The sequence below is a fragment of the Oncorhynchus clarkii genome, chromosome 18, assembly GCF_045791955.1.
Source record: "Oncorhynchus clarkii lewisi isolate Uvic-CL-2024 chromosome 18, UVic_Ocla_1.0, whole genome shotgun sequence".
Classification (NCBI taxonomy): Eukaryota; Metazoa; Chordata; class Actinopteri; order Salmoniformes; family Salmonidae; genus Oncorhynchus; species Oncorhynchus clarkii.
The window spans coordinates 18,343,755-18,354,351 of NC_092164.1; the positions used below are offsets into that span (position 1 = coordinate 18,343,755).

Here is a 10,597-nt window from a genome sequence, read left to right on the forward strand (position 1 = left end):
AGCGGTTAAACGCTTGAACAGAAACATACAAGCACACAAATACAGGCACTCTGGATAATGTCCTCGCTTTACTTCTGCTGAATTGGGACCTGCTGATAGAAAGGGAAGACAGGGATGGGGAGACAGACAACTGTTCCAATAGACAGTAGCACCCCCTGCTGGTCTTTTTATGCAGCTGAGAATACATTTCAGCTACAGTACTTTCAAATAGTGCTGGATAGGGTCCAACATACACAATTGGTAGTAGATACGACTATAAACAATACATTGAACATACAATTCGTGATTCTCATGTGTAACCGGCAGTCCACTGAATTAGCCCGTTTTATATCACACTTTTAAAGGAGGAGCCGTGACAAGGAGTCTGAGTACCAAACTATATTTATTGTTTACAGTAGTAAAAGACGCCAAACAATGTACAAATCAGTAGAGAAACCAAACAAATACCATATGACAAAACATGTGGGTAAAGAACTTAACTGCCCCTCCCCTTATGCTCCAAGTAGACGTAGCCCCTAACCACAGACCTAGGATCAGAAAACCAGAACCCCCAAAACATTAACCATTCCGGGGATGCAAATTATCTGACCCTGTATCAGTGTTCAAGGATGACTTCTCCCTCCTGCCTTACACCCCCACCCAAACACCGAAAGCAGAGTCACTGACAGGGCTGCTGTATGAACTGACCACTGAAAAAAGAAAGAAATGGCCCCATATGGTATCAGGGAATATTCCCGTTTGACTGCCCTAAAAAACTAGGGGTGCATCTCAACAGTATAAGTAGCTTCCTTGAGACAAGGGTTCTCCTAGTAAAACTGACACTAAAGAACTGGACAGGTGAAAGCATATTCCATGGTCAGCATCCACCTTAGCCTGAATGTTCAGATCTGTGCCAAATGAAGGAGAGGGAACATAAGACTTGAGATGCACCCTTGGTTTTCACCCTCGGAAAAACCAGGGCGTCCCCCATGTCAAACCATTGGAAGGGTCCAGAAGCCACCCCCTAACACCTAGGCACTTCGTGTAGATTTAAGGTGTTGGATAAATACAAAACACTACACGTGGCTTAGGTGTAGGGGGTTGTTTCTAGATCAAAACTCATGATTCTTAGCATTGGAAAGACCCAGAAGCTGTCCAAGACAGTTCAAGAGTTCAATGTTGACTAAGACAGACATTTGAAGGGAGCCCTCCCCCCACCCCATCCAAAAACACACCAGACATCTTTTAAAATAAGATCAAGGAAACAGACGATGGGGAAGCCTCAAAATGGAAGTTGCCCCTTACCACAGATCTAGGATCAGCTCATCGTGTCCTAAACCTAACCTCATCCAATATGGGGTAAACTAATAACTGACCTTAAATCAGTGTTTAGGGGGCAAATCCATCCCAATCCTACACCCCAGGACAAAACTGAGACAGACATTTTTTTTAAAACAACAAAGGAACATAGAAGCTGAAGTGACTGGAGGAGAGGAGCAGTGGGCGTGGTTTGGGTATGTCAATCACTGTAACAGGAGGGGCTTAGCAGAGACCACCTGTCTGCTGTTGGAAAACATCTATGGTGTCTTCATCCTCCATCTCCAGCTAAAGAGAGAATTAACATGTGTGAGATGGAAGGAGAGAGGGCTCTAGTAAAGAGTGATTCCATGAGGGGGATATGTAGTGGGAAGTACAGCGAGAAAGCAATCAAGTTCATTGAGAGCAGGTGTGCTTTAGTTGAGAGAATGATAATGGTGCCAGAGATGCTGTGCTTTAGAGTGATTAAGAACAGGCCAAGAGAAGTGAGTAAAGGGTGTTTCTAAAGAATATAGAGAGCTGCCAGTTGTCTGTGCAGTGTACCTGTGAAGGTGTGTCTGTCTCGTTGATTGGCTGTCCATCAAACCTGAACCTGATCTGCCTTATCGAGAGCCCCTGCAGGAGAAAGAGGACACAAAAAAATACATGGGACAGATATTCCTCTAGTATTGGGAATCAGGTCAGCTCTTGATAATATTTCTGAGCAATGTTCAGTGTGCCCCCTGCTCCAGTCTTCGTCATTGAGGCGGCAGGTAGGAGGGCAAGGTGTCTGATTGGCGACTGTGCTGACCTGACGTTCGCAGTAGGCCTTCATCAGTTTGCTGAGCGGAGTGTGTCTCTTGATTTTGAACTGAACCACAGAGCCGTCCTGACCGGCTACCTTTAAGTTAATGTGGTCGTTCTCAGTCTTCACGCCCTCCTGAAACACAACCAAACAGCAATGAAAGGATTAACATTGTAGTTATTCAGTCTTCAATACACCCGTCTTGGAGAGCCAAACAATTGACTTGTACAACCACTGTTAAGACTCCTCACGTCTCTGGACGGTGTAGCAAGGTAGTGTTCTTGTCTGTAAAATTAGAGTTGCCTGCGGGTGGTACTGGGTCTGGGAAATGTGCGAAACCCGAAGGCTGTGACTGAAGCAGCCAGCTACTAGACCCAGGCGTTATCCGTAGCAAAACCCACGTTCAGCTTTTCCTAGTACCTCAAATCAAGAGAAAAAAATATATGAATCCTGTATCAATCAGTGGTTAGGGACTATTTCGTACAGACGAGATATGAACAAGCTAGCTAATTCTGGTCTTACCGGCGCCTGGCCAACGCCATGCGTGTTTACTGGCCTAGAAGATACAAACAGTGCGTTAACTAACTAATTATGTTATTTATCCATTTCAATAAGTGGATGCCGACGAATGCATCCAAATCACTTGAATATGGCTTCCAAATTGTGTCACATTTTGTGCCGCTATTATTGCGGCATTTAGCTAGCCAGCTGCTAGCGTGGTCTTTTTTCCACAAAGAAAAACCCGCTAACGCAATCCGTGTATTCAACTTCGAAATGTAAGTGGTATTTGTTTCAACAATTCTATTTTCTGGTTGAAATACTTCGCATAACATCTCTAATAGCTTGTATATCTGATCAACTTAGAAATATCGTATCCGGAGGCAGCACTCCATTCATTTAACTACGAAACAAACAGTGCGCCGATTCAGACAAACGTGCAAACCGGGCCATTTTTGATTGCATATTTCAGGCGCTATTCAGCATTAGACTGTTTTAATCACCTTAAATAGCCATCACATGTTGATAGCCGACTAGCCTTACCTTTGGTTTCTCCTCCGACATTTTGGTGGGTTTTCTTTAAAGGATTTTCGGGTTAAAATGTAATTTTGGCTGTGTTTTCGTTTGCACCTCTTTAAGCTATATGCTCTTCTCCTCCGCAAACACGGGAACGCGCTTTGGTCTCTCGTTCCGCAGACACTGATTGGCTTTCGTGGAATCACGTGACATATTCTCTCGGACGCGGATTCGGGGACGCGCAATTCAGCCAAATACTCGGCCACGCGACATTAAGAACCCGCCAAAGGCAGGGCTAATGGTTAACCTTGGTTCATCTCAAATAAATACACACATTACACTCAGATGAAATTGAATTGGTCACATGCTTCGTAAACCACAGGTGTAGACTACCATTAAATTATTATTTACGGGTCCTTTTCCAACAATGCAGAGTTAAAGATACAACATTTAAATATTGACACAAGGGATACACAGTGAATAACTATAATGAATAAACATAAAAAAATCTAACGTTATTTGTCACATGCGCCGAATACAACAAGTGTATAAATGCGTACTTTACAAGCCCTTAACCAACTGCAGATCAAGAAGAGTTGAAAAAAAATATTTACCAAATAAACTAAAGTAAAAAATAATAAAAAGTAACACAATAAAATAACGAGGCTATATACAGGGGAACCGGACAGAGTCAATGTGCGGGGGTACAGGTTAGTCGAGGTAGGTAGGGGTGAAGTGACTATGCATAGATAATAAACAGCGAATAGCAGCGCAGCAGTGTACAAAACAAATGGGGGGGGGGTCAATGTAAATAGTCCGGTGGCCATTTGATTAATTGTTCAGCAGTCTTATGGCTTTGGGGTAAAGCCTTTTGGTCCTAGACTTGGCGCTCCGGTACCGCTTCCCGTGCGGTAGCAGAGAAAACAGTCTGACTTGGGTGACTGGAGTCTCTGAAAATTTATTAACATGGCTATGTACAGGGAGTACCAGAATAATATTGTAAAATACAAATTATATCAAGCCAAATCTTCCATCATCATAATGGATAGAGAAATGGGGTGTATTCATTACAGAATCCGTTTAATAACCAAATGGAAGCAAACTGAGAGTAGAGGGGTGATGGTGGATCTCCAGTCTCGTTGCCTACCTGAAACAAGGCTTTTGATGACTCGGGGGCGCCCCAACTCAACATGTAATTTCTCTCTTAAGGAAGAAAGGGAAGGATTGGAATGGGTAGGGATCGAGGCCTGGGTTCCAATTCCAGAAATATTCTCTCTCTCTCTGTGGCTCTGCTCATAGAAAATGCTTGAATAAAGAGTATACGTATCCTTGATAAAAATAGTATATTGAGATTGAGTCAGAACTGCAGGAATTCCTGTTTATTTTTTATCTCTACTATTATTGAGGTTACAATCACAGGTCTGATATGGTTGTTGTAGGTTTCTCAATATGAGGTAGAGGTTATAGTAGGAGCTAGGAGTTGAAAAGATCCAAAGAGACAAGTCTTACATAGTGGAAAGTTTAATTTAAGTAAAAATAGATTTGCTCAAATCAACAGACAAAGGGTAGTTTATTACACAACTTGACATCAATAAAAAAAATGGCTTAATTTGGCCTGACAAGATTCTAACGGAAGTAGCTGGTGTCTGTAATGAGAAAGCTGTCACAGGTAGAAATCTCTTACTTAGATCTGACATTCTTTGTCTCATTGTACAAGGTGTGTACATTCTATATGGTAGGGTACATTTCTATCTGTAATTTAGAGAATTCAACTCTTCTGAACACCCTCCAATTTAAAGCTGCAATATGTAACTTTTTGGGCAACCAGACCAAATTCACGTAGAAATGAAAGCAAGTCTAAGAAGCGGCAGACCTGTTGTATGTGCAATATTTCTATGCTTAGCGTATGGAAAACATATTCCACAGCTGTTTAGATGGTACAATGATTCTCTAAACTATACTCGCTTGTTTTGTCACAAACTGAAATTAGGTGAACTATTAGAATTTTAGCAAGCAGGAAATGGCAGAGGGATTTCTGCATAGTGCATCATTAAGTACAATTCTGGTTTAAATTAGGACAATACATCTATACAAGTTTATTGTTTGATGGAGTACAGGTGTGCACTGGACACATTAACGATAGATCACCATAAGATGAATGTACATAGAAAAGGTCAACTTTTCTGGAGTGCATCTTCTCAATCAAGTAGAGCATAGGCAAGATCTCCTATAACCAAGTAGTAACCCTCAAATACCATCATGAGTTTATAATACAGTAGTAGTCACAGAAGGAAGATGGTATAAATAAGGTAAGTTGCTAAGGCTACTGCACCTTTCCACTGCTCTCACAGTCTGCACTGCAAGACATGTTCAGCACTGCAAGACATGTTCCGCACTGCACCACTCACCAAGCAGCGCAGAATTTGTTCTAGCTAAGCATTCGTAGAATACTTTGTTCATTACATTCAACACAATGTTTAATGACCTGTGTTACATGGGCAGATAACGTTGTATAAACAGGTTGTACCAAAACTTAGATCTAAGGCCAGTTTCATGTATTCTCCTCAAACGGTTAAAGAGATTGAACGGGATCTTAAGCACTTACACATTCGTAACATATTGTACGAATTGGATTTCGTAACATCATACGAATTGGATTTCGTAACATATCGTACGAATTGGATTTCGTAACATCATACGAATTGGATTTCGTAACATCATACGAATTGCAGGATGTAATTTTTTTTGTGCAGGACGTAACATATACGAAATAAGTGACATTGTGCACAATATTTGGCGACCCGTTTTGGCTTGTGAGCGCTACATTCAAAACTGCGGTCTGAAATGATACAAACACCTCTACTTTTGGTTTAAGGGAGGGTAAGCTGAGCATAGAACACATAATAAGGTTAACAGTCATTGGGTGGGGGGTTGAAAGGTCGGAGGTGAAGAGAAGGCATGCAGTTGATAGTACAGTGTTCAAATATCAGCTCAAGAGAATTTGGAGTACGGGTTGAACCCACTGAGACCTGGGAAGGGAGAGACAAGGAATTAGAGATCATCTTTCATAACAAATTCCATCAGAGTAGTGACAGTGTTTTTCCACAGACAGGAGTGGTGTGTTTGTGTATCTCAAGTCGTACCATATTTCGTTCTGATTTCTTCATGCCTCATCATCTCTGCCTTTCTGTTAACACAAGGACAACCAGCTGGTTAGACACACACTTCATATTTTAAGAGGACTGCACAACCTTTCAGACCAGCCAGGTAGGTAAGAAGTCATAGAGCACAAGCCGGTTTGGGCGGTTAGCTTTGCTGTGACATATGTAAAGGTTTGTTCCAGTAATAATTTTGTGTCACTCCGGCTATAACTGATATGAAACTAACAAAATAAACTTGGGGCCTTCTGATCGCAGTCACATCGTCAGAGACAAACTAAAGTCAAATACAGCACACACAGGGCCTGACTGGGTAACATTTACCATATCTCCCTGTGGGATTTGTAGTAGGCCAGCTGAATACACACACACAGGGCCTGACTGGGTAACATTTACCATATCTCCCTGTGGGATTTGTAGTAGGCCAGCTGAATACACACACACAGGGCCTGACTGGGTAACGTTTACCATATCTCCCTGTGGGATTTGTAGTATGCCAACTGAATACACACACACAGGGCCTGACTGGGTAACGTTTACCATATCTCCCTGTGGGATTTGTAGTAGGCCAGCTGAATACACACACACAGGGCCTGACTGGGTAACGTTTACCATATCTCTCTGTGGGATTTGTAGTAGGCCAGCTGAATACACACACACAGGGCCTGACTGGGTAACGTTTACCATTTCTCCCTGTGGGATTTGTAGTAGGCCAGCTGAATACACACACACAGGGCCTGACTGGGTAACGTTTACCATATCTCCCTGTGGGATTTGTAGTAGGCCAGCTGAATACACACACACAGGGCCTGACTGGGTAACGTTTACCATATCTCCCTGTGGGATTTGTAGTAGGCCAGCTGAATACACACACACAGGGCCTGACTGGGTAACGTTTACCATATCTCCCTGTGGGATTTGTAGTAGGCCAGCTGAATACACACACACAGGGCCTGACTGGGTAACGTTTACCATATCTCCCTGTGGGATTTGTAGTAGGCCAGCTGAATACACACACACAGGGCCTGACTGGGTAACGTTTACCATATCTCCCTGTGGGATTTGTAGTAGGCCAGTTGAATACACACACACAGGGCCTGACTGGGTAACGTTTACCATATCTCCCTGTGGGATTTGTAGTAGGCCAGCTGAATACACACACACAGGGCCTGACTGGGTAACGTTTACCATATCTCCCTGTGGGATTTGTAGTAGGCCAGCTGAATACACACACACAGGGCCTGACTGGGTAACGTTTACCATATCTCCCTGTGGGATTTGTAGTAGGCCAGTTGAATACACACACACAGGGCCTGACTGGGTAACGTTTACCATATCTCCCTGTGGGATTTGTAGTAGGCCAGCTGAATACACACACACAGGGCCTGACTGGGTAACGTTTACCATATCTCCCTGTGGGATTTGTAGTAGGCCAGTTGAATACACACACACAGGGCCTGACTGGGTAACGTTTACCATATCTCCCTGTGGGATTTGTAGTAGGCCAGCTGAATACACACACAGCCATGTAAATACAGATACATAGAATAACAAAACACATTCTTTAGTTGCAAATTGCTTCACATATATAGAGAAATAGACAGATGATCATGTGCCATGATGACGTTTTACCTCTCTTCCTGTTTTCCCTTCATCTTATTTGTCCGCCTCTCCATCTTGGAATCGAACCTTGTAGACCTGACACACTAGGGCGGATAAGTACTTCTGCATGTACCTGGAGGTCAGTCCATGGGATAGGTCAGTGCGGTTGAGTGTGTGAATAATTTCACACTAGTTGACCACGACAAAGCAAACACACACACACACACACACACTACACAGTTGAGGCCAAATATATTGTCACCCTTGCACTAAATTATTCCCCATTTCTTTTAAAATAAATTGAAATTGAAAAAAATAAAACATTTATTGGATTTGACATTGCAGAGACAATTTTATTTTTGTAAACCTAGGTTGAGAATTTTGATTAGGAAAAAAAAGACAAATGGCAGGTCCTAAATTGGCTCCCTGGAGCTAGTACATGGTTGGACAGCCTTTGGCCAAGATAACTGCAGACAAACGCTTCTCAAAGCCACCAATGAGCTTGCTGCAACTTTCTACTGGCATTTGGCCCACTTTTCAGCAGCAAATTGTTCTAATACTTAAATGTTTGAGGGGTTCCCTCCAACTACTGATCTCGCCATTGGTTTTGGATGCGATTCAGACTCTTGTCTGACATGTGGGAGATTTGATAATGCTGTGGGGTTGCTCTGCTGCCTCTGGTCCCGGGGGCCTTGAACGTGTGCGAGGCATCATGAAATCAGCAGATTATCAGGTGTTTTGTTCAACCCAGTGTCCAAAAACTGGGTCTCCATGGAATGTTGTGGGTCTTCCAGCAGGACAACAACCCCAAACATGAAAAATCACCCAGGAATGGTTCACGAAGAGATGCTGGAATGTTCAGGAGTGGCCAGCCAAGAGTCCAGATTTGAATCACATCCAAAACCTATGGAGAGATCTGAAAACATCAGTTGATGGGGGCACCCCTCAAGCATTGAAGAATTAGAGTAGTTTGCTGTTGAAAAGTGGGTTACATCATTGCTTGCTACAAGACGTGTTTGTCTGCAGTTACCTTGGCCAAAGGCTGTGCAAGTATTAGCTCCGGAGTGCCACTAATTTAGTCCATGCCACTTGTTTTTATTTTCTAAATAAAAAATTGTCAACTTAAGTTTACAAAAATACAATTGGATTTGCAATGTTGAAAATCTAATCAGGTATGAAGACCAGAAGTTTTATTTTTTAAATGTATTTTAGAAGGGGACACACACACATCATGTTTTAGTTGTATTGTTTATTATTTTGTTGAAGTACAACTGAGTCAGGTTTGTAGGCCTCCTTGCTCGCACACGCTTTTTCACTTCTGCCCACACATTTTCTATGGGATTGAGGTCAGAGCTTTGTGATGGCCATTCCAATACCTTGACTTTGTAGTCCTTAAGCCATTTTGCCACAACTTTGGAAGTATGCTTTGGGTCATTGTCCATTTGGAAGACCCATTTGCGACCAAGCTTTAACTTCCTGACTGATATTTTACCAGGTAGGTTGACTGAGAACACGTTCTCATTTGCATCAACGACCTGGGGAATAGTTACAGGGGAGAGGAGGGGGGTGAATGAGCCAATCGTAAACTGGGGATTATTAGGTGACCGTGATGGTTTGATGGCCAGATTGGGAATTTAGCCAGGACACCGGGGTTAACACCCCTACCCTTACGATAAGTGCCATGGGATCTTTAATCACCGCAGAGTCAGGACACCCGTTTAACTCCCCATCGGAAAGACGGCACCCTACACAGGGTAGTGTCCCCAATCACTGCCCTTGGGCATTGGGATATTTTTTAGACCAGAGGAAAGTGTGCCTCCTACTGGCCCTCCAACACCACTTCCAGCAGCATCTGGTCTCCCATCCAGGGACTGAACAGGACCAACCCTGCTTAGCTTCAGAAGCAAGCCAGTGGTATGCAGGGTGGTATGCTGCTGGCAAAGTGAATTATAAGTGAAATAATCTGTCTGAACAATTGTTGGAAAAATTACTTGTGTCATGCACAAAGTAGATGTCTGAAGCGATTTTCCAAAACTATAGTCTGTTCACAAGAAATTTGTGGAGTGGTTGAAAAAACAAATTTTAATGACTCCAACCTAAGTCTATGTAAACTTCCGACTTCAACTGTATATGTGAACTATGAGTGGGTAGGGGTTTCAGGATTGGCAGGGATAGAGTTCACAATGCCAAGGATAGAGGGAGGCAGAGAGAAATGAGGGCAGAGAGAGAGAGGTGTGTGTTCAGTTTGTCCCCCGACCTGTCTGACAGGTGTGGAGGGTGGAGCTGATATGCTGATTCATGTGCACCAGAACACATTTGTGACCCTGTTAGACTCATGAGCAGGAGGAGGTATAGTGGGGGAATCAGGACCAGGAAACCCAAAGTGTGCCTCACTCATGTCAGACTAATCCCAGACTCACCATCACAATCGTTACACATTCCTCACAGCTTGTTCCATTCTTAGTCTCACACACTGAGAGGGAGGGAGAGAAAACAGGTTGATTGAAAAAAAAAAAAACATTAGATCAGTAGTTCATAACACACGAAACAACTGCAGTTAGAGGCAGTAATAAAGCCTTCTCACCTGCAGCAAGACCCGGCCTACTGTAGATATTTCCATTTGTTGTTAGACTGTATGACTCCACATAATTGTTTGTGTACATTCTGTTAGTTCTATGGCTCCAGATAAGAAGAGGAAGCCTGGTAGTCTGGTTTCTATGAGGCTAAAAGGCTGAAGGATTCT

At 43.0% G+C, this 10,597-nt stretch overlaps 1 protein-coding gene and 1 long non-coding RNA gene across 2 annotated transcripts; both read right to left on the bottom strand.

Annotated features, from left to right (window-relative positions):
- Nucleotides 1–363: 363 nt before the first annotated feature.
- Nucleotides 364–3,279, bottom strand: LOC139373139 (small ubiquitin-related modifier 3). Its single transcript, XM_071113276.1, has 4 exons — nt 3,122–3,279; nt 2,087–2,215; nt 1,840–1,911; nt 364–1,584 (listed from the first exon to the last, which is right to left on the bottom strand). The coding sequence occupies exons 1-4, from the start codon at nt 3,140–3,142 to the stop codon at nt 1,522–1,524; spliced, it is 285 nt and encodes a 94-aa protein (XP_070969377.1). The 5' UTR covers nt 3,143–3,279; the 3' UTR covers nt 364–1,521.
- A 2,748-nt stretch (nt 3,280–6,027) lies between these two features.
- LOC139372586 (uncharacterized) lies at nt 6,028–10,307 on the bottom strand. The gene is made up of 4 exons (XR_011627467.1): nt 10,275–10,307; nt 7,885–7,950; nt 6,238–6,281; nt 6,028–6,123 (listed from the first exon to the last, which is right to left on the bottom strand). It is a non-coding gene; the product is annotated as an uncharacterized lncRNA (long non-coding RNA).
- Between the last annotated feature and the right edge of the window lie 290 nt (nt 10,308–10,597).

What these genes read in the sequence shown, in the direction of transcription:
- LOC139373139 (XM_071113276.1), bottom strand. Translation starts at nt 3,142, where the DNA reads ATGTCGGAGGAGAAACCAAAG. An exon ending in TGTCGGAGGAGAAACCAAAG is followed by an intron (nt 2,216 to 3,121) that starts GTAAGGCTAGTC and finishes GTTGTGTTTCAG; the next exon opens with GAGGGCGTGAAGACTGAGAA. An exon ending in AGGCCTACTGCGAACGTCAG is followed by an intron (nt 1,912 to 2,086) that starts GTCAGCACAGTC and finishes TTTCTCCTGCAG; the next exon opens with GGGCTCTCGATAAGGCAGAT.